The following is a 24,723-nucleotide window of genomic DNA, read 5'->3' on the forward strand; positions in this document are numbered from 1 at the left end:
TTGAAATATAAAATCACAAGCACAGACAATTTTGACGAATGTCACTGAAAACCAAACAACCTGTCATAAAAATATTAAGGAATACAGTTAAGAAAAGAAATCACTGAAAACTAGTACAACATTCACAAAATAAATAAAGAAATGGGATCTCTTCATAGCTATGAACAAGATTCCCTTGCAGAGGTTTCCCCTGTTGTTTTACGTACTACAACTCATTTTATGCTTAAACAGTTATAAGTAATATTGAGAAAGTTTGTAATGTATAAACACACTCTGGTTGGCATATAGCATTGTCTTTATAGGTATAAAGAATTTCTTTTGCTAAAAAATAATTCATATGTAAATCTACCAAAATTCGGAATAAGAACGATGCAACTCACATGTGGCCAGATAGGTTGATACTCCTGATCAGACAAGTTATACCAGGAGCTTGTTTCATGACACTGAAAGGAGGTAAGGAAAACATAAATGTACTTAAAATATTGACTATTCCATCAACTTTTAAAGTGTTAATATTCACAAGAGTTAAATCTAATAAAATAGCAATGTACAGCATTGACAACTGCCAAAAATTCTCTATATTAATTGTCTCATCAAATGGAAAAGATATTGACTTTATTCCCTTTTTTCAAAACTGAATTCTTCATAAACAAACAATATGAGTTTTACATCTTTTACAAGATAGACTTATACACCTTCATCTCTTGCTCTTCTGGACTAACAATACAAATGGGTGGCAGAAAGCCAGTTGAGTATTAAATATGAACTGTATATCAGGGAAACCTGAGGAAAATAGTTCTGACCTTGAGATTGATCACTGATAACTGGAGGATGATGAATTTTAAGAGGGATAAGCCATGGTGAAAATAATATGAAAAATGCAGCAATAATGGCTAATGAATATAGAAAAGACAATATGTCAATAAGCATTACCATTATGAAGTCAGGCTGGGAGGAACGTAGAGAGGAGAGGTCCCCATTTTTGTTTCATTTGTTTGATGTCGGCAACTCCCCAAAATTGGGGGAAGTGCCTTGGTATATGTATGTATGTATTATGAAAGAGAGACAAAGATCACTGAATACCAAAACCGATGAAATGAAGTATCAGATATAACAAAGTATTGAAAGTGACAATAGGATCATTATATCTTATTACACCACAGTTCAACCCATATGAGTGCTGTATTATTTGGTGTTCTTAGATCAATGTCCAAACATGTGGGTCCTTATTGGGCAGCTACACAAGGTGTGATTCATCATTTGGATTGGCTACCAGCAGGGACATACAGCACCATTTGTGTAACTCAATCTTTGGAGTTTATCCCCTGTCCTACCAACTTTTGCTCTTCCTCTATCCAGGGTGACCCATTACCTTCCGGTGGGGGAGAATCCACAGGGCAGGTCCTCACTAGCCTTAGGAAGGGCAGTGCTGGTGATCTGACGGTCTCACTCTCTCCATTTATGCAGTTTGTATCTTGAAAGGTCTGAGGTCTTTAGTTCTTTCACCATCATGAAGCTCTTTCATGATTTCAGACATTTTCTTGTTTGGTGACGGTTGTAGAGTGGGTGCATGGGATCATTTGCTCGTTCAGTCTTTTCCTTTCTAGCTATGGCATCTCCACGGATGTCAGGTGGTGGGATGCTGGCTAGTCTGTATAAAGCTAGTTGAGGTGTTGCTCTCAGTGTACCTGTGATTAGTCGACAGGCTTTATTTAGCTCAATATCCACTCTTTCGGTTGGCTTGATCTTTCTCACACAGGAGCCCAATATTCTGGAGTGGAGTAACTTAGTACTAAAGCTGTTTGCTTTAAAGTCTTTTCCTCCGATCACCACTTGGTGGATGCTATTTAGTAAGGAGGTTATTTCTGGCAGCCATTTTTCTTAAGCCTGTTGAAATACTCGTTGAAAGTCGGCGTTCTATCAAAATTGACACCAAGATGGACTGGATGTGGATGGTTTTCCAGTTCTTCGTTTTCCCATTTCAGTTTCAGTTTTCTATATGCCTAGTAGTTGTTCATATGGAAAGAGCATATCTGGGTTTTATGGGATTTGCCTTAGGATGTCATTTTTTGTAATAATCTTCGATGATAATGCCCTCATCAGTCTCCCTTCAATGATTTTAAAGAACTGTGACTGTGTTGCAATGCAGATCAGCATATATAAACATCCAGATGTCCTATTTTCTGAGCGTGATCCAACGATACAAACAATGACGGAGTTTTGGGTAACTTGGGCTCCCTTGAAGAGAGGAGCTCTGTGGTTGACTGTGTCATAGGCAGCTATTAAGTCGACAAACAGTGCCTGTAATTTACTTGTTCTCAAATCCATCCTCTATAAATAGAGTTAGGTTCAAAACCTGACTTCAGCATGATTATCCAGATTGAAAGCCTGCTTGGTCTGGTGTCAGTTGCTCATTGATGGTGGGGATTAGGCGGGACAATATCATACGTTTGTAGAGTTTGTAAGTGATACAGAGTAAGGATATGGGTGAGTAGCTCTTTCCCTGTTGGAGCCCTTGAGCTTATAGCATCTTGCTTTTCCAACTACGGTTATAGCTTAGCTTGAAATAATAATAATAATAATAATAATAATAATAATAATAACACTACGAACCAGAGCCGGGATATATAAGGACCCAGATCTAGCCAGAGCCTCACTTCTCGCCTGAAGACGGAGTAAGCTGTTCCGAAACGCGTCGCAACCCACACCTGACTTTACCTGTTGTAATTTTCGAGTATTACTTGTACTTGTATTAATTACATCCAGCCTTAACCTGATTTGTATCCTTCACCCTGATAGGCTTCGCCAACTTGCTAGCTGAATGTAGCAATCCTGAAAAAAGAATTGTCCGAAGAATTGAGAAATTGGATAAGAAATTGAATTCTGCCGATGCAGCCATAGTATTTAACTCCACCTGTTCGAAGGAGGGTCTCCTACCAAAATAATAATAATAATAATAGTAGGTGAGCTTGGATCTTTACCAGGTTTGAGGAAAGCCACAACTCTGTCTTCTCCATATCTTTGGGATTAGGTATGCTAATCCACATTTATTGAAAAGTGCAATAAGCCAAGTCCTTGCCTCATCTTCAGAATTTAGATTCATCTGAAATGTAATTCCATCTAGACCAGCAGCTTTCCCTGACTTCGTGTGTTTTACAACTGACTGTAATTCATTTGTTCATGGTACACAGGGGATTTAGCATTATGAAGCTTCATCTGTGGTGGATAATGTGGGAGGGTGGGCTGTGACACCCTAGCAGTACCAGCTGAACTCGGTTGAGTCCCTTGTTAGGCTGGGAGGAACGTAGAGAGTAGAGGTCCCCTTTTTGTTTTTGTTTCTTTGTTGATGTCGGCTACCCCCCAAAATTGGGGAAAGTGCCTTGGTATATGTATGTATGTATGTACACAGTTCAAATATATCATCACTCGGTGACAAGATGCTTTGCATGTCTTGCTTCATTTTCCTTAGATATCTCCTCTCTCTGTTTTGGTTTTTGGTCTTCCCATTGATTAGAAGTTGATGGGCTACTTCATTAGGAATGACTGCTGCTATTCTTGCTCGCTGCCAGTCTTCTTAGTTAAGGTTTTTGATGGTGTGTGGCAAATGAGCACCGCCTGGTGGATTTCGTGCTAGTTTCCTTAGTACTCGTTGTGGACAAGTACTATGGAGGGGGATTGTTGCTCACAGACTGATACAATGCTTGTATACTAACTTGAATTTTCATGCTCGTATTTTGAGTCACTCGTACCTCAAAGTATTACTTAACCCTTTTACCCCCAAAGGACGTACTGGTACGTTTCACTAAACCCATCCCTTTACCCCCATGGACGTACCGGTACGTCCTTGCAAATAACTGCTATTTATATTCTTTTTTGCATATTTTTGATAATTTTTTTTCAGAAACTTCAGGTATTTTCCAAGAGAATGAGACCAACTTGACCTCTCTATGACAAAAATTAAGGCTGTTGGAGCAATTTAAATAAATTATATTGCAATAAAAAATAACCCTTGGGGGTAAAGGGTTGGAAAGTTCCAAATAGCCTGGGGGTAAAAGGGTTAATAAAGGTACAAAATCTTGAGTCATCAAAAATGGAATCATCGAGATAGTTTGAGAGAAAAATATTATAAATAGAAAAGGTATTGTTAACCATGAGAAATAAATGGGAAAAGTAATAAAATTATCTATTAATTTTAAATACGCTACCTTGCCGGTAATAAATTTCTTTTTTCCTATTCCTTGACAGAAGGAAGTTCGAAAAGGAAGAAATTTGGGTCCGTGGTGAGAGAGAAAAGGAGACAGTGACTGCCACAACTTATCTTCAGCCTCTTCAAAGTTTTCCTGAGTTTCATGTGTCCATCCTTGAGCAAATATAGCAGCAGATAACTTATTTTTTCTTGCTAATTCTAAAGCCTGAAATGAAAATAAAGAGTAATGAAAAATTAAATATATTCTAAATTTAATATAAAGGTTACCAAATAATACAATTGACATTGAAAAATATATTCCTTTCATCTATATTTAAGCAAAGGTTATAGTTTCACTAAGACTGATTTTTCAATTTGATAAATTGATGTAAGAACTAAATACAATGTATACTTTAGTCCATTTCTTTTATCGAGGCAGATTTACACCGACTCGCAGGGGTGCCCTTTTAGCTGGGAAAAGTTTCCTGATTGCTGATTGGTTGGACAAGATAATTCTAACCAATCAGCGATCAGGAAACTTTTCCGAGCTAAAAGGGTACCCCTGCGAGTCGGTGCAAATATGCCTCGATAAAGAAATGGACTATAGTGTATCTTCTAAATTGATTTGTTTCAATGTCAAGCAAATATCAATAGAAAGAAAAAAAATGTGTAAGTCACATTTTGGGTCAACATTTTTCCATCATGGGAAAAGTAAGTTGACATTCCATAGCAAACATTACTAAAAAAATTAACCTGGTTTCTTTATTGCATTATTATGTAAAATACAACACAAGATATCTTACTTTGTGAGTGTTAAATTTTCCTCCCTCGTAGAAGTTACGGCCAAAAACATCCAATCCAACGAAGACATCACTGTTCCTTGTGGCAGCCGCCTCATAGGATCGATGCAAATGATCGCCGGTCCATGTGTAGTTGAGGAAAATGCCATCGCATGCATCGAAAAAGAGCCTGGCAATGATTAGGAAATTCAAATAAGGTAGTATTCAATTATATTTTTTAAGTTCATTTCAAATGCATTTTGTAACATTTAAAGGGATAAGCATATTACTAAGGAAGTCTTCAGATCATTTGTATGTGTTGATACATTTTTAAGCCTACTCGTACATAATTCAAACACTAACAAACTAGACATGTGGAAGTCATTACTTTTGGGCTTACAATACACTGTCAAATTCATCCTAGTTTTTGTGCTCCCCCCCAAAAAAAAAATTAGTACCACAAAGTTGATAGGTTTGTCTCAACACACTTAATGCTATTATGCCTTGCTAAGCTTGTGGTATGGCTTTTCTGAAGCAATAAACCACTCTATTCTAGTGCTTATTTTCATTAGAAGCTAACATATAAATATATGGGGTCTAATATAATCTATAAGAGGGAGTCCAGACAGGAGAGCAATACGCGAAACAAAGTAGAAGGAGAGAATTATAACATTTCCTCAGGATAGACTGATCACAAACAATTTTAAAGACTTTTTCAATAAGCCATTTTTTTTTCTTTTGAAAATTGAAGAAACAACAGACAATGTGCTTCTCAAAAGTAAATTTGCAATCAAGAATAACATCTATAATTCTAAATGAGTTATTGACAGTTAAAGGCATAATTTACTGATACTGTACTGTGCCATGCATTGCAATTTCAAGACCATTAGGTATTTTTCCAGTAATTACACTTAAAAATGACTTAACCATCCAAATTATATCACAATAGCTAAAAAAGGGAGGAAAGATGGGAGAGGGTTAGGTAGTAGTAGTAGTAGTAGTAGTAGTAGTAGTAGTAGTAGTAGTAGTAGTAGTAGTGGTGGTGGTGGTGGGGGGGGGGAGGGGGGGCAGTAGCTGTAGTGAACGACACCTCGTAGTAACGGGGGATTTTGAGGAGGGAGAAGTCTAATTGGAAAGGGATATCTGGTAGTGGTATCACTCGCCCCAGTTTTAATACCGACACCCTTTAGGCGTGAGCGAGCTGGATATAGTCCTAGCATTCCATGCAACTTTTTTCTCTGGTATATTTAGCAGTATTTATACCTTTGAAATGGTGCTTTAAGGAGCATTTCACGGAGCAAAACAGGTTGAGCCTAGAAAATGTTTGTATGATTGCAGGACATAGTACAATTGTAAATGATTATGGAGCACTATTAATGAGGCTAATGTGAACTACCAGAAACCAGTAAAAGCTTTTTGCAAGAAATATAAAGAAGAATCCAATGATTAAACCACTACTGGGAGACCTCTTATTGGTTGCGTTACCAAGAGAACCTGAATGTAAAGTCAATAAATAATCACTCAACACCCAAAATATTTTCTTAATTTCCTTTCCTCACTGGGATATTTTCCCTGCTGGAGCCCTTGGGCTTAAAGCATCTAACTTTTCCAACTAGGGTTGTAGCTTAGTTAATAATAATAATAATAATAATAATAATAATAATAATAATAAAACATGGTTGAAAGACTTGACCAAAAGTACCCATTATAAAATTATCCTCATCTTACCTATTCTTGTCGTTCAACTCATTTTGCCAATCTAGCTTTCCTTCTTTGGTGACACTGTCGTACCATAAGACTACAGATTCTGGAATTAATTTCTTCATTGAAACTGTAAGCTCCTCTACGAAGAGAACCAAGGCATCAACCTATAATGAAAGAGAAATATGCTTAAATGCTTAGCAATGTATAAATGCCATATGCTTTGAGTCAAATTTGGAGGAAAAAATTTGACAATACTGTACTGTAATAGCATTTAATGGTTAAAAAATGACTGACTACATTTAAAACTTAAAGAAATAAACTAATCATAGCACAAATGCCTTATAATTTTGTCAGTGTAACTAAGCATTAATTAAAAAAAATAGCAGTTAAATAATAGGGAGATAACCTTGAATATGAATGGGAATACTAGCTTCAAATCTATAATAGCAAAGAATTCTTTAAAGATTTCTTTTTGGTTCACCACAGTCATAACACATGTATCTGTCCAACTATTTTGCTTAATTCTATGTATATTTCAAATAGCAATTTAGAAAAACTGATAGGAGGATAGATGTGAGAGAGGCAAGAGAGCGTGCTAGAAATAGGAATGAATGGCGAGCGATTGTGACGCAGTTCCGGTTGGCCCTGCTGCTTCCTCCGATGCCTTAGATGACCGCGGAGGTAGCAGCAGTAGGGGATTCAGCATTATGAAGCTTCATCTGTGGTGGATAATGTAGGAGGGTGGGCTGTGGCACCCTAGCAGTACCAGATGAACTCGGTTGAGTCCCTTGTTAGGCTGGGAGGAACGTAGACAGTAGAGGTCCCCTTTTTTGTTTTGTTTCATTTGTTGATGTCGGCTACCCCCCAAAATTGGGGGAAGTGCCTTGGTATATGTATGTATGTATGTATGTATGTATGTATGAATATATTATGATATACACACTTAGTTACACAACCATCTAAACATCAGGTAAACAGACTACTGAATACTAATCATAATCCTGTAAAGTGCCTCCGTTAAAAGCTATGCTTTTAAGCATAAAAACTATGTACGATATTGAGCCCAACACAAACTACTGTAACTTCTTAGAATTAATTACCCTTTACCTCAATGGGTACTAGTCACGGGAATAGAATACAATGACGGTATACAAAAATCATAAGAATAAACTGCTCAGAATAATGATAATACAGTACAGTACTGTACTGTAGTTGAATTATGCAACAAAAACAAGCATGAGAGTAAGTTCAATAAGCGTAAAATATGATATATACTTATAGAAAACCAGCTAGGTACAAAATGTAAGTAACAATAGTTACAGTATTACATTAGGGGATATCTAAACTATAACTGAGGGATCTATAATAGTGATGTTTTACATGAAACGATTTCACCAAAAATTAAAATTTTCTATGTACGATAATTCGTATTTTTCCTAACTACTGTATACAAACCTGACTCCTTTAATAGGAGTATGCTTTAAGAAAAGCTGGCTACAGCTGTTAAAACTTTTAACGAGATGGCGGTAGTTACTGCCGAGTGGCGGGGAAGCCCTGCCTATCCAACTTGCCACTGAGGCCTCACCTTGACCTTCAGATTAGTACTTTCCGTGCGGTTGAGGAATGAAGTATAAGTTATAGGACTCAGGTTTGCATATTTAGGAAAAATACAACTTTTAATAACCGAATCAATTCTCGTGAGAAAAGACCTAATGTCACAGGTGTGTGAACACCTGTACTGGTTACCAATACGTATACTTGAGAAAGGGAACACTCCCAGTACGTAACCTTTTACCTCACGACCGAAGTGAGAACCTACTAGGATCCCTTCCCTGATCAGAACGTTCTTAGAACCACACTATCTTTCTGACAAGGAAAATAAAAAGCAGGAGTACGAGTACAAACTCCTACTGCGCAGTCTTCCTGGACATCTTCGATAACCTCTTCCTTGTTCTCTTCTAAAAATAGCATAAAAGTCTCGTGTTTCGACTCTACGAGAAGACGAGTGGTAAGATACCGTGTCGTTGTCAGGTCTTGGAGTGTGGTAAATTGTGAAAAATATTGTGTACATATGGTGTTCTGGAACGTGCATAGGGTTCTTGCTCATGGGGAACCGACGCGTGGGGATCCTGCATGTGATGCATTCCAAGAACGTATCTGTGGGAATCTAGCGAAAGGTACACTCCCAGAACATATCCGTGGGGATCCAACACGAAATGATTTAGTGAATTCTTTAGATATGTCTACAGCAGGCTAGATAACATAGAACTTTCAAATGTTTGACCTGACTAGAAGGTGAATGTGCTCTCTAAGAAGGTCATGCACAAAATGTTCATGCATGTGTGAATAGGTGAGGGTGCACGACCATGAGAGGGCTCATGGATAAGTACAAAATAGATTGCTTGTGGATGTACACATAAGAGAGAACTTGTGACTGCAGGCACAGGAGAGCTCTCTTAGCCACATGCACACGGGAGTCCTCTGCACTGAGTTGTCGTCTTCTTTGTTCTTTGCAGAAGGGAGTCAAGAGGACTCCTTGGGCAGCACTGTCTCTCTCATGGAGAAAGAAACGGTAGGAGTCACACATACGCAACTCTTATCAATTGGTCTGGGTTTTTTCGCCAATAAAGGGGAAAAGAAGGGCAGAGCCCATCTATCTTGACCAGCAGCATGATGTGAAGGTGAGTCAGAAGTGGAGGACTTTTAAGAATTGTTCAGGCCGATGACGATGCTCCAATGGGAATAGGTGATGGGAACTCCATGAAGAGACAGCACAACCAGACGATACATCCTTAGTGCTTTTCCAGGAATGCGAAGATACTGAAGGAAAGATGAAGGACAGTGCGGTTCTATTTCACATTCAGTGGCAGTAAAATCTTCTTCCTCTGACGGTACACATCGATGTCTAAGCATTGCGAATCTCCTACGGAATAGGTTCTCATCATTGTCATATGGTCAAACAAACGTGGAAATAAACAGCAAACTAGAATGCTGTCCAACAGGAAAAGGAATGTGGATAGCGGCAGGTTTGCGCAGAGAACTGCCATGCAGCTACAGTTATCAGAAAACCAATGGAAATCCATTCTTCATTGTAAATATTCCTTATCGATGATGATCTGTCAACTCAACTAATAGAAAAAAAAAAAGATTAACACAGTCAGTTGAGGGTGCCAAAAGTACATTTGTACTATCCAGCAACTGAGGACAAAGTGAGTGCTCAGCGGCTTCCCCGCTACTCATTACTAACTACCGCCACCTCGTTAAAAGTTCTATCAGCTGTATCCAGCTTCGCTGAAATCATACTCCTATTAAAGGATGAGAGTTTGTAATCATGTACTGTAGGAACAAACATTTACACTATGTACCTTTTCAGGGTCAATTTCATTTTCAATATTAATCAGCCAGCCTTCAAGTTTGTGATGTCTTGCAATTTCGACGAGCTGCGACACCACTCTTTTCACAGAAGTGTCCTTTGCAAGAAATTCGCGGCAGATTTCAGCTCCATCTTTCCATTCAGTGATGAAAGTACCTGACGTCAAAAAATATTCAATTCAAAACTGATCCTAAATGCACTCGGAAACATTACTCATCAAATACATAAAGTTATGGGATTACAATAATGGACAATGAAAAGAAGAGCATAAAAGGAAAAAGTTAGAACGATGAAATTTGGAAAGGTAGTTTACTTATGTTGGATGAGGAAAACACTGAATGAGATTCAAGAAGTCTTCAATCTTATGTGATATCAATGTTCTAAGGTGAAAAATTTTGAAATATAAAGTTATTTGAATCCTTTGGGCCAAAAAGCAAACAGTGTAAAGATTAATTATTTGTGAAATAAACTATGTAATTTCCAAAGACAAATTCTTATGTTTGACAAATAGAAGAAGCCAAACTAAATAAGACTATTCCCAAGTGTGCTTTTTGTCCAATCGGCATGTGGTAACTATCCTCGTACCACTCGACTAGATGCGACACACTGAGAATGAGATGATGAGAGGTCAGGGCCATGCATATGACTGATAGGTTTGTATGAAAATAAGATTCATGCTATAAACCCTAATCTTTCTTGCAAGAAAAGACAGGTATCACTTGGAAGTGATTAGGGCTTACAATGGGGGCACAAGCTAATGAAACTTTCCCCCAGTTCCTTGTATGGTCCAGGGACCAAGAAGGATAAAGAAAAGAAGAGGGGGCTGAAGGTAATAGAATAGGTAAAACCCAAGAACAAATAATGACTTTCTTTCCTTTGGTCAAATTTTGGAGCATGGGAAGATTCCCTTCCCTGGACTGGTCTCTGAGTGTGGGAAAATCGTGTCTTGGAACAGTCTCAACAGTCAGAAGATGTAGAGGGTTGAAGACTTCGGCATGTTGGAAGACCTCTGTGCTGGGAGTGCTGGGATGGAACAGATAAAAGATGCCAAATGTTTTAGTTTCCTGGGGACTCAAAAGTAACGGTCACCAGAAGAACGAGCATTGATTCCAATCGTATACCTTCTGCTTGCATGGTTCCTTGTGGTCTTCCCTTCATGCTTCATCTTCACAGGAATGTTCCATTTATGTCCTCTCCTCTCCCCTTTAGTCAAGGATTCCTGGTGATTGGTCTCTCGATTGTTGTTTCCCATGGGAACGTTCACGATTGTGAATCACACAATTGGGACCATACAATCAAAGAGACCAAGCGCCAGAAACCCTGACTTGAGGGGAGAGAACACAAGCGGAACGTTCCAGTGTAAACGAAGCACGAAGGGATGACCGCAAAGAAAATCTCACCGCTCGTGAAGGGAAGATCTTGTAGCACCTACAAGATATGAGAATGATCAAAGGTTCCTGATTCACCAGTAGCACAGACTGGGAAAGCTGGAAGGAAGCAGATGCTAGAATTTCTATAGACGAAAAGACCATGAAAAACTTAAGAGAGATCCAACTGCAAGGTGTACTAAAGTGCATGTGGGACAAATTCCGTAGAGACTGGTCATACCAAGACCGTTTAATAGGCGACAGAGCGAGTGAAAGCCGACAGCTATATGGAAGGCCAGATTCATGAAGATCATGTGCGTTAGGATCGTGTGCAAGATCTGTTATCTATCAGTGTTATGTTCATGCTGCTTGTTGATCGTACACTCCTGCTGGGTTGCCATCTCTGGAACTTTCCAAAGAAGGAAGGGAAGTAATGTTTACTTCTTTGAAAACGTCTGCATGGGTCCACAGACATCAGACTGCAGTAGTTGAACTTTACAGGTGGAATTTACTTCACCACTCGACTTGATGGGCTTTCTAAACATCTTCCCCTCAACGCATCTCTCATAAAAAGAAAAAAACGTGACGATGAATTTCCAAGCCATGTACAGCACTACTCAACCATTTTATTTAATACCTTTTCACTCATACATTCAAGTCTTCCACGGCTGAGATTAACTTTATTTTTACAAACAATTGCAGCTTTTCATAGAATACCATACATATCTCACATAGCTTTCCATTGAACGATCAAAGGATAATGCATCATGCATAACACACTGATACACTGGCTCTAAGGCAAGGAAGGCAATATTTCTTTAGTATATCATATTAAATTGGATTCCTTGATTTAGCCTTTCTAGGAATGTCCTTTGGGGACCACACAGTAGCCTAACCCTCCAAAAAAATTAATTATTTCTACAGGGATATAAACCTACAGATGACTTGAATGGAAAATAAATTCCTTTTCTAAATACTCTATCCCCCAATAAAGTTAATGGTTTAAACACTATCCCCCAACAAAGTTGATAGCTTAAAACACTCTATACCCTAATAAAGTTGATGGGTTAATTACACACTCTTTCTTCAAAGTTGATGGCTTAGCTAAAACAGATATGTATGGTAAACTGTCCAGTTAAGAAGTACAGCACACATTTTATCTACACTACTTATGAGTTTAACCCTTTTACCCCCAAAGGACGTACTGGTACGTTTCACAAAAGCCACCCCTTTACCCCCATGGACGTACCGGTACGTCCTTGCAAAAAAATGCTATAGAAATTTTTTTTTTCATATTTTTGAAATTTTTTTGAGAAAATTCAGGCATTTTCCAAGAGAATGAGACCAACCTGACCTCTCTATGACAAAAATTAAGACTGTTAGAGCAATTTAAAAAAAATATACTGCAAAATGTGCTGGGAAAAAAATAACCCCTTGGGGGTTAAGGGTTGGAAATTTCCAAAGAGCCTGGGGTAAAAGGGTTAAATGTGATACTGTACTGTATACTGCCAGCTGATGGTAGGAGAATTGTCAAACAAATAGAAGGACTAATACCTAAGACTTTAACTCCATGAAGATGAGCAGCCGTGACCCAACAAGGAGGAGGGATGGTGACTAAGTTGTGGCTAAAATACACAAACATGTCCACACCCGACCAATGGTAAAATCGATAGGCGTTATCATCGCATGAACCACTATAAAACCTGAGGAAAAAATAAAAGAAAAGTTATCAAAAGTAAAGAATGAAGGCTAAATACTTGAATTTTTTTTTTCAGATGGTAAATACCCATATATACAGGCTGTGGATATTTTATGTCAGCTTAAACAACACACTATAATTTTAATAATAATAATCATAATAATAATAATAATAATGATAATTTTAGGCAGTTTAATAATAAGATAGTAAGATAATGATGATGATGATGATGATAATAATAATAATAATAATTTTAATACACATTACTATCCCTTGTCAGGCTGGGAGGTATGTAGAGAGTAGAGGTCCCCTTTTTGTTTTTGTTTCATTTGTTGATGTCGGCTAACCCCCCAAATTGGGGAAGTGCCTTGGTATATGTATATGTACGTACATATCAATAAGTGATCAAGTTTCCGGCACTATTGGAGTAAGAGGAAGGAGTTAAATTCTCAAGTTGCAGTGTTGGCACCATATGGATTTAATTAGTGAATAGCTTAAATATGACATTTTTTGCATCATAAATAGTTAATACTTTTGGAGCCTTTATAGGGTGACGGACAGATCCGTTTTCATTCATAGAAAATGGGAATATTATAAAGTGGGATGGACTGTGGCCGTCATTCTAAAATCGAGTTCGTAGAAAACTGGAATATTCTGAACTGTGGCCGTCTTTCTAAAAACGATTTTGGCGGGAGAAGCTAACTTATAAAACCCACCTAACCTAAGCTAAAAGCCATATCCTTACCCAGGGGGGCTTCGCCCCCCCGGACCCCACCCCCCTTACCTACTACGGGAGCGAGAAGATTCGTGGCCGGAGTAAGAACTTGAGCCACAAATTTTCAAGTAATTTAGGGTTTTCGGCAAAAAACATGAAAGTGTGCGTTTAAGCACATATTTAAGATCCGTAGACCATTTCCAAACGTTTTTACTCTATACAAGATAACAGTCGGAGCGATAATAAGCAAATTAGGACGCTTGGCCGTAGCGCTACAAACTACCCATACTTATATGCTTAAAGTATGTAAATTTACTTCCAAATATAAAAAAAAAAACATCAAAACAGCATTAAAATGACTTGTTTAATACAGAAGGACCTCAACTCGAACATTTGGAGATACAGGACTTCAATAAGATAAAAGATTGCAGTTATCTGGTATCCTGACATCTAAGGTCATTGATGCCGAACAATAAGATAAAGAAACACCGTAATAAAAATGATATTTTCATAATAAAATAAAATGTTATTTTCATTAGTAAAATAAATTTTTGAATATACTTACCCGATGATCATGTAGCTGTCAACTCTGTTGCCCGACAGAAATCTACGGTCGGGATACGCCAGCGATCGCTATACAGGTGGGGGTGTACACAACAGTGCCATCTGTGAGTAGGTACTCAAGTACTTCTTGTCAACAAGAACTCTATTTTCTCCTCGGTCCACTGGTTCTCTATGGGGAGGAAGGGCGGGTCCTTAAATTCATGATCATCGGGTAAGTATATTCAAAAATTTATTTTACTAATGAAAATAACATTTTTCAATATTAATCTTACCCGATGATCATGTAGCTGATTCACACCCAGGGTGGTGGGTGGAGACCAGCATACATGTTAACAAAGAAGCTAAGTATCCCGTATCTTATTTTAGCCGTTATTCAAAATAACAAACATAAAATAAATAAGTACCTGGTAAGGAAGTTGACTTGAACCATTACTCTGCCTTTTTAAGTACGTCTTCCTTACTGAGCCTAGCGATCCTCTTAGGATGCTGAGCGACTCCTAGGTGCTGAAGTATTAAGGGCTGCAACCCATATAAAAGGACCTCATCACAACCTCTAATCTAGGGGCTTCTCAAGAAAGAATTTGACCACCCGCCAAATCAACCAGGATGCGGAAGGCTTCTTAGCCTTCCGGACAACCCAGAAATATTTCAAGAGAAAGATTAAAAAGGTTCTGGAATTAGGGAATTGTAGTGGTGGAGCCCCCACCACTACTGCACTCGTTGCTACGAATGGTCCCAGAGTGTAGCAGTTCTCGCAAAGAGACTGGACATTCTTAAGATAAAAGACGCGAACACTGATTAGCTTTTCCAAAAGGTTGCGTCGAAAATATTTTGCAGAGATCTATTTTATTAAAAGGTCACGGAAGTTGTGATAGCTCTAACTTCGTGTGTCCTTACCTTCAGCCAAGCTTGGTCTTCCTCATTCAGAAGGGAATGAGCTTCTCGTATTAACAGTCTGAAATAATAGGATAAAGAATTCTCTGACATAGGCAAAGATGAATTCTTAACTGAACACCATAAAGCTTCAGACGGGCCTCGTAAAGGTTTTTAAAATAGAACTTAAGAGCTCTACAGGACATAATACTCTTTCTAGTTCATTTCCAACCATATCGATAAGTTTGGAATAACGAACGATATTGGTCAAGGCCGAGAAGGCAGCTCGTGTTTGGCTAGAAAACCAAGATGTAGAACATGTAGCCGTTTCGGATGAAAATCCGATGTTCTTGCTGAAGGCATGAATCTCACTGACTCTTTTAGCTGGTAAAGCATATCAGGAAAAGAGTCTTAAAGGTGAGATCTTTCAGGGAGGCTGATTGAAGTGGTTCGAACCTGTCTAACATAAGGAATCTTAGAACCACGTCTAAATTCCAACCAGGTGTAACCAAACGACGCTCCTTCGTGGTCTCAAAAGGCTTAAGGAGGTCCTGTAGATCTTTATTGTTAAAAAGATCTAAGCCTCTGTGACGGAAGACTGATGCCAACATGCTTCTGTAACCCTTGAAAGTGGGAGCTGAAAGAGATCGCTCTTTTCTCAGATATAAGAGGAAGTCAGCTATTTGAGTTACAGAGGTACTGGTCGAGGATACGGATACTGACTTGCACCAGTTTAGGAAGATTCCCCACTTCGATTGGTAGACTCTAAGGGTGGATGTTCTCCTTGCTCTAACAATCGCTCTGGTTGCCTCCTTCGAAAAAACTCTAGTTCTCGAGAGTCTTTCGATACTCTGAAGGCAGTGAGACGAAGAGCGTGGAGGCCTTGGAGTACCTTTTTACGCGTGGCAGACGTAGCAGGTCCACCCTTAGGGGAAGAGTTCTGGGAACGTCTACTAGCCATCGAAGTACCTCGGTAAGTTATTCTCTCGCGTGTCAACTTTGTCCCAACGTGAGAGGAGAACTTCTGCAGTACCTTGTTGACAAACTAGAACGGAGGGAATGCATATAGATCTAGATGAGACTAATCTAGTAGAAAGGCATCTAAAAGAACCACTGCTGGGTCCGGGATAGGTGAGCAAAGTATTGAGAGCCTCTTGGACATCGAGGTTGCGAAGAGATCTATGGTTGGCTGGCCCCAGGTGACCCAAAGTCTCTTGCATACATCTCTGTGGAGGGTCCAATATGTTGGAATTATTGTCCCTTCCTACTGAGACAAACTGCTAAGACATTCAAGTTGCCTTGGAAGAAATTTGTTACTAGTGAAAAGTCTAGACCTGTTGAACAGGAGAGGAGGTCACTAGCGAACTCGCACCATGTCAGAGAGTAGGTCCCTCCTTGCTAGGAGATGAACATCAAAGCAGGGAGTTGACCGTGTTGACCTCCATTACTTTGTCTTGAAGGAGAGACCTGAAGCTTTTCCAGGTCAGACTTACTGCCAGAAGCTTCTTGCAGTTAAAATGCATTGTCCTTTGACGTGAGTTCCATAATCCCGAGCATTCCCTACCGCCTAAGGTCGCACCCCAGCCTACGTCCGATGCGTCTGAGAAGAGAACGTGGTTGGGAGTCTGAACAGTCAGGGGAAGACCCTATAAAAGGTTGATAAAGTCCTTTCCTCAGGTTAGACCAGACTTATCTTCCGGAAACCGGGATCGAGACCGCTTCTAGCGTCTTGTCCTTTTCCAGTGAAGAGCTAGATGAAACCGAAGAGGACGGAGGTGTAGTCTTCCAAGTGACACCAAATGCACCACGGATGACAGTGTCCTAACCAGACTCATCCACAGCCTGACAGGGCCGTATTCCTTCTTCAGCATCTTCTGGATGGATAGCAGGGCTGGGGATTGATCTTCTTGTTCAGCCATGTCCTCATCAGAGGGTTCCTCATCCGAAACTGATGAGGAAACGGCAACGGAGTGGGCAACGTCTGACTCGCTGAATCCGGTCGCACTGGTGGATGCGTGACGGAGCCGGACACAAGATCATGGTACTGCTGCACAGTCTGTGAACTGTCAACCATGGGGAAGCGAGGAAGTACAGCGACAACCCGAAACTGTCTAGACTGTCTGGGTAGTACAGACAACCCCTTATCGGGTTGCTGAGGTTGCCGCACTGTGTCACAACAAGTCACCTCTGCTGGTTGTTGAACGTCTTCCCAGTGACACACTGAACGACCACAACCACCTCCGAGAGTAGCATAACATCAACGTGCGACTGGCAACCCTCACTGGGTCGCACCGGTGGAGGAACCATCTCAACTGGCGGACGTGAGTAGGATACCTCAGCGTCAACAGGGCGTACAACCAACCGGTAGGAAGGTCGTTGGCAAGAAGGGTCTTCTCCGTAAAAAATCCTCTATCAAGGACTAAGCTTGGACTGCATGTCTTGCAACAAAGCCCAAGGTCTATGGGAGCAGGTGTGGCAACAGACGGGGTTAGCGACTGAAGCGGAACCATTTACCCTCCCTGGAAGCATGTTATGCTTAAATAAAAGTCCATAGGAGGCTAAGCAGCTTAAGGCTCCTTTCCAAATGACAGAGTCCTCAAGGGAATATCAGAAGGAGGGAGAACAGCACTTTCTCATCTACAGGAACCATATCCGAGAAAAGCTAGGTTCTCTCAGTGAGGGTTTCACTGGTGCAAAAGCAGCAGACCAGACGGCAACGTTATGAAACTGCTTGACAGTCTGTGAACTGTCAAAAACTGAACTGTCAACCACAACAGGAGCGTGAGGACATACAGCACTGGTGTATAAGTAGCAGACCAGAAGGCAACGTCATGTAACTGTTTGACAGTCTGTGAGTTGGCAACAACCAAAGTTGTGTGGGGAAGCCTCAACTCCTGACTGACTAGTTTGCTGCTGGCGAGTGGCGGTAACCACAGTGTGTTGCGGAGGCTGACACACCGTGTCAAAACACGGCAGCTTGTGGTAGCTCACGCACGGCAACGGAGTGCTCTGTGTGTGGGAGTCATCATACATCTGGCAGGGTTGACTATGCATGGGTGGAGGAGCTCTCACAACAAGAGTGTGAGAGCAGGAAGCCATGCCGGGCGCACAACCGTGGGAGGTGTAGGCCCACGGGTGCATCGTCAACCTTCTCCGCAGTCGGAGTGTGGGAGCTGGCAACAACAAAAGCAGAGTGCTGGTGCGTGGGAGGGGCTGCGGTGAGTTGAGGAGCATGCGGTATGGTATGCGGAGCATGCTGTAAGGTATGCGGCTCATGCTGCATGGTATGCGGAGCATGCTGTAAGGTATGCAGAGCATGCTGCATGGGCTGCGGAGAATGCCGCATAGTGCTGGAACCCGTCAGCTCTACAGAACCTTCCCACTGTTGATGCGGTAGCTCACGCATGTTAGCAGATGGTGCAGCAAGAACATGCGTCTGGCAGGGTGGACTGCGCATCGGTGGTGGAGCTCTCACAGGTGGAGGGTGGGAGCAGGCAGCCGCAGTATCTGCAGAGCGCACAACCTCGGCGGGTTGTAGGTTAACAGGTGCATTGTCAACCTTCCAGCACGATACTCCTGCATGAAGGAGCAAGCTGAGACTGTATAGTCTGCAGCATGGACCACTAGGGTCTATGAAAGACAACAACAAACGGAGCTACTGTCCGTTGTGACTGAGGGTCTAAAACAGCTGGTGCGGCAACAGACGGAGTTACTGCCTGTTGCGGTACCACCTTGCCTCTCTTGGGAGGTGTGCAGTTGTCGTACTGCAGCGAGTCCGAACTGACCCAGTGGCTACACCTAGGCCGTTGGACTTGCGCGGAAGGGACCGACTTGCACTTAAAAGCTGCAAGATTTGGTCCATGGTTTCTGCGAGAAACCTCTTCCGCAGACGAGGAATAAATGGGCTCTCTCGTCTTTGTGTGGGTGGGGTTATCACGTCGGCAACGTGTGTAGATACACCCGAAACCACGGAGGGAAACGTTTGTTCGTCGATCAAGACCTGTGGAACCCATAAGTCCTTCGACATTACTTCTCCCCTGGGCTTGGGAGCTTGTAAGAGGTATCGGACTAGGTGAACAACTGGCACGAACAAACGAACCCTCGAACGCAACACTGTAACACTTTGCGCATATCACTTTATCACTTTTGATTTTTTGTTTGCACTTATTTCACTGAACTCGAAACTTTAAGTGGTTTGTACCTGAAACACGCAATCCTATCCTTCATTAAAAGGTAGTAATTGCGAAAACAGTACAGTGATACCTCGGTAGTCGAACGACTCTATACTCGAACAATTCGGAGTTCGACCAAAATTTTCGAGAAATTTTTGCTGCGGTGCTCGACCAAAAATTCGGTACTCGACCAGCCGAACACGTGACGACCGCATGGGCTTTGTGATGATCGCGCCATCTCTCGGCCACTCTCGCTTGTTCGGGAAGCATCAGTTCTCTCGAGAGCGTCACTCAGACAACGCGCGATCAGCATTCGTTGTGATTTAGTGATTTTCAGTGCTTTTAATTGCTTTTTTAGCTTTCATAATGAGTCCCAAGAAAGTAATGAGTGTTAAGGGGAAGGAGAAGAGGAAAACAGTGCGAACAACGATCGAGTTGAAGAAGGAAATTATAGCGAAATATGAGAATGGTGTACGAGTGTCCGATTTAGCGGTAGAATACGGAATGGCGAAGTCGACCATTTCTACGTTTTTAAAGCATAAAGAAATGATTAAGAAGGCGAATGTTGCAACGGGAGTTACGGCGGTAACTAAGCAAAGGCCACAAGTGATTGAGGAGATGGAAAAGTTGCTTTTAATATTTATTAAAGAAAAACAGTTGGCCGGGGAAAGTGTTAGTGAAGCGTTCATTTGTGAAAAAGCGTTGCATATCTATGAAGAATTAGTGAAGAAAAGTCCGAGTACCAGTGAAAGTGATTCATTTACATTTAAAGCGAGCAGGGGTTGGTTTGAAAAGTTTCGTAATAGAACAGGTATTCGTAATAGAACAGGTATTCATCATTTTCGAAGAATACTGCAGAGGAGGAAGAAACAATTAACAATAGACCAGTTTTTCACAAAAGAAAAGAAAGCTGCTACATCAAAGCCTGTTTCTCCTCCAAAGAAGAGACAAAGAAGAGAAGAAACCCCTGAAATAGATCTGCCCACCCTTTCATTGGAGAGAGAAACAACTCCTGAAGGAGAACTACCCCGCCACATCATGGAAGGGGACTCTCCTTCCAAGCAGTAACCTCCCCCTTCCATCCTCTCCACATCCATCCCTGTATGCCATCGAACCGCTGCTCAAAGGTATGTTCACTACAGTACAGAAAATGGTTTAAAATTGTTTTATTTTAGTACAGTAAATGGTTTAAAATTGTTTTATAGGATTTTCTGACCAATTTCATACACATTTAGATAATTATTGTTGTTTAGGTACACGTTTTATTAATATTTTGGGCCTGTTCGAGTGCTTGGGAACGGAATAGAATATATACCATTATTTCTTATGGGGAAAAAAAATTCGGTACTCGAACAAATCGGAGGTCGAACACGGATCTCGAACGGATTATGGTCGAGTACCGAGGTATCACTGTATTACAATGTAACAGAAAAACATAATGAAAGATAAAGAATTCAGTGGCTGGAAAAGAGACTAAACACTAGATCAAATAAACTACGTTTAAAATCTCTCACCGCATAAAGCCTGGGAACAAGAATAAAACTCTAGAAACGTTTTACCTTCTTCCCCTATAGCGACTAGGGAGAAGAGCAAAAAAAAAAAAAACGAGAACAACGTTACCCGCTTGAACGAAACGTTTATCCTCCTCTCTCTCCCTCCGTCTCTATCTATCTCTCTCTCTCTCTTGACTTAGAACCTGAGAGATGAGCCCAATTATATATCGTTAAAACATATTATTTGTTAAAGGAAAAAAAAACTGAAAGGTTTCCCAAATAAAAAGTTCCTTTATTAGAATTAAAACCATTTAAGCTAAGAAAGAATGAACGAAACGCTAGAATCGGTTTACTCTTACTGCAACGTGAAACCGTGAAATACTCTCTCTCTATCGTAACGATAGAGCGCAAGTTGAACATTCTGAACGTCAACAACTGCGGAGACTAAACAAAACGTTAGTTCAACTTTGAAAACAGTACGAGACTATCAAAGAAATTCTTTCAAAAACATTAAAATTAAAATAGCATAAATTCTTAACAGGAAAAACGATATGACGGGCTCAATGTTAAATAACTTCGGTTCCAAGTAAGGACCGCCTACTATTAGGAAAGGTCGCATATAAACAAACATAAAAATTAATTTTTATAAGTTTATAATAAATGGAAAGTTAATCGAAGAGGCCTATAAATGGCGGAGAGATATAAAATAAATCTATAACTTTGTTAAGCAAAATTACCAAAAACCTAAACACACTTCCGTCTAAGGGAAGGGTGGGTCATAAAAAGTGAAAGAGAGTCTATACTCTCTTCGACACCAACACTTCCGTCTAAGGGAAGGGTCGGCCATTTAAAAGTGAAAGAGAGTCCATACTCTCTTCGTCACCATAATAAAATCTATCCAAAACGAGTTCAAGTTTTGAAATGAAGATAAAACCCCTGCATAGCGAAAGCTCAAAACTGGAATAGTGTACTTCACCAAAAAGTTGTGAAAACAAATCCAGTTAGGGACGGCGTATTAGTAGGTCTTGCCGGAGGCACGACAGAGGAAAAATTGAGTTCTTGTTGACAAGAAGTACTTGAGTACCTACTCACAGATGGCGCTGTTGTGTACACCCCCACCTGTATAGCGATCGCTGGCGTATCCTGACCGTAGATTTCTGTCGGGCAACAGAGTTGACAGCTACATGATCATCGGGTAAGATTAATATTGAAAATTTTTTAATATACTTACCCGCTGGTTATATAATAGCCGAGGCATCCAGGGACTTGGCTATTATATAACCAGCGGGTAAGTTTTATATTCAAAATAATATTACATAATTCAATACAGTAAACAAAACGAGATTTGCAATAACGTGATATTTTTCCTCTTCACGTAATTTGCGTTTTGTATCAGTGATTTCATATTTTTGCCTCCAACGAGATGTAGCCTACAGTACTGTTGTTGCGAGCTCTAAATTCGGCGGTGAATCCTGTCAGTTAAAATGACTTTTGTAACTAGAAATGGTAGGCAATGATAGGAGTCAGGTTAGACCTATCCTAAGCCAAAATTTAAGAAAATTTGATTTACGAACAGATTTTTGGAACCTATTAAACTTGTAAGTTGAGGAACGTCTATACTCACCTATCATCCAAGTATCCTCCTTTCATATCATGACAAACGAGGGTTTTTAGTTGTTCGGGTGAAGAAGGTGGGTAGCGGGGACGAAGCGCTCTCCCGTTGACTATTTCATCGATTTGGTAAGTTGATGCTTTCCATTCATAAAGCTCTTCCAGTGTTTTCAATGGCTTTAATTCCTTATTATTTTGAAGCTCAACTGGTGCCATAATCAAAGACCTGTAAAAAAAACTTATCTTAGAATAAAGATGAATAAGTCCTTTATCTTAAATGACAATCTTAAATCTCAATTAAAAATCAATGGTTCTCGGGTCTACCTAACCACTCTTCTAATCTCTTTTATGCAAATCTAGTTTTGAATAACTAATTATGTTTATATTTTGCAATCCTGAACAAGTGACACTATCCAAAATAGTGTATTATATTATTGGAAACTTCTCCCACGACGGAGCAAAAACCATCTGAGAAATGTAATCTAAATTATATATAATTGTGATACTTTAATATTGACGCTAGCAGATGGCGTGCACCAAAACCATGTACCGCTTACCAGAACAGAGAAGTAATGAGATAACGTTTATTTGCGAGCGAAGCAAGCCACGACCGAGCAAAAGCCCATTTGAGGAATGTGGTGTGAATGATAGACGACTACCGACTTTAATTTCACGCCACTTACATGAACCATATATTTTGGTATTTGTAAATTAACTCAAAATTCTAAAAAGAATTTGGAGCCTTTTGTGTATCAGCGGCCAGTTCCTCCCGAGTGCATTAACCCTTTTACCCCCAGGCTATTTGGAACTTTCCAACCCTTAACCCCCAAGGGGTTATTTTTTTCAAGCACATTTTGCAGTTTTTTCAAATTGCTCTAACAGCCTTAATTTTCATCATAGAGAGGTCAGGTTGGTCTCATTTTCTTGGAAAATGCCTGAAGTTTCTCAAAAAACTATCAAAAATATGCAAAAAAAAAAAAATGTACATAGCAGTTTTTTGCAAGGAAGTACCGGTATGTCCATGAGGGTAAAGGGATGAGTTTTGTGAAATGTAAAAAGCAGTTTTTTTTGCAAGGACGTACTGGTACGTCCATGGGGGTAAAGGGATGAGTTTTGTGAAACATACCAGTATGTCCTTTGGGTCTAAAAGGGTTAAAAATGTATCCCAACTAACGTAAACTTCCCCCCTATTCTAATCTACAAGCCATGTCCATACCTAACAGAGGGATAAGGTCCCCTGCTCCCCTCCATACACTGTCGTATCTTTAGTCGGCCGTCATCATACATACAGTACAGGTGGCCGCTGTCATACGTACACCCCAAGAATTAAAACTAGCACAACTCTCTATATCTGTACTAGAAAACTAGTTTGAACCACATAATCATTACAATAGGGGGTGGGAAAACTCATGGGTGATTTGCCCCAATATTCATGGTCTTAAATGGATAAAATACAAGATAACGTGTGGGATAAATATATTGTACACGTATTTGGCTAGAAATTAAAGTATGTATATTTTCTAGGGTTTCTACTCATAATCCTATACTAGAATACGTTGGTGTATTTTGGACGGTGCAAGGGTAAAGTTTTACCGTTCTGTAAACTATCTAACAAATACCTTAGGATAAAAAATAAAGGAAACAATATTCTATTAAATAGGGTATATGGAACAAAATAAAAAAAAATAAACCCTAAACTGTAATTTATTTACCGTATATTCTGAAAAAACAAATTAAATTACTGTTATATACGATAAATCTACCGATAGACAAATACTTGATTTAACACTCTGCTAACCTTGATTTAATATGATCAGGTGACTTTGGTATGAAACAGTTTTAGTTTTGTAGTTAAATGAATAGTGTGAGAAGTCCTTTCAGAGTATTAGAACAAGTTTGCCTCTATTTTATGAGTATGAGCGATATTATCTTCTTATATTTCCTGACAACGTAACAAATTGTAGTAGTATTGAGTAGTAGTTAAAGAAGGGCGTAGCCTCTGTAACGGCCACTCTGTAAGATTTTTCTTTGCTAGGTTCTTATTATCCAATGTTGTTTTAAATTTATTGTTATTATTATCATTATTATTATTATTATTATTATTATTATTATTATTATTATTATTATTATTATTATTATTATTATTGTTGTTGTTATTACCTGAGCTACAACCTTAGTTGGAAAATC

General features: G+C 39.8%; 1 protein-coding gene across 1 annotated transcript in view; it reads right to left on the reverse strand.

Moving 5' to 3' along the window:
* The window catches only part of ENGase (Endo-beta-N-acetylglucosaminidase), a 42,223-nt gene extending 17,729 nt beyond the window's left edge, over window positions 1-24,494 (reverse strand). The window contains exons 1-8 of the mRNA XM_068367321.1: window positions 24,335-24,494; window positions 22,550-22,762; window positions 12,964-13,112; window positions 10,035-10,198; window positions 6,694-6,833; window positions 4,990-5,155; window positions 4,206-4,412; window positions 381-443 (exon numbers count right to left, since the gene is read on the reverse strand). Of these exons, the coding sequence (XP_068223422.1) occupies window positions 381-443; window positions 4,206-4,412; window positions 4,990-5,155; window positions 6,694-6,833; window positions 10,035-10,198; window positions 12,964-13,112; window positions 22,550-22,752 (1,092 nt within the window). The 5' untranslated portion in view covers window positions 22,753-22,762; window positions 24,335-24,494. The remainder of the gene's footprint in view (window positions 1-380; window positions 444-4,205; window positions 4,413-4,989; window positions 5,156-6,693; window positions 6,834-10,034; window positions 10,199-12,963; window positions 13,113-22,549; window positions 22,763-24,334) is intronic.
* Window positions 24,495-24,723: the final 229 nt, after the last annotated feature.

The sequence above is a fragment of the Palaemon carinicauda genome, chromosome 45 (assembly GCF_036898095.1).
Source record: "Palaemon carinicauda isolate YSFRI2023 chromosome 45, ASM3689809v2, whole genome shotgun sequence".
Lineage (NCBI taxonomy): Eukaryota > Metazoa > Arthropoda > Malacostraca > Decapoda > Palaemonidae > Palaemon > Palaemon carinicauda.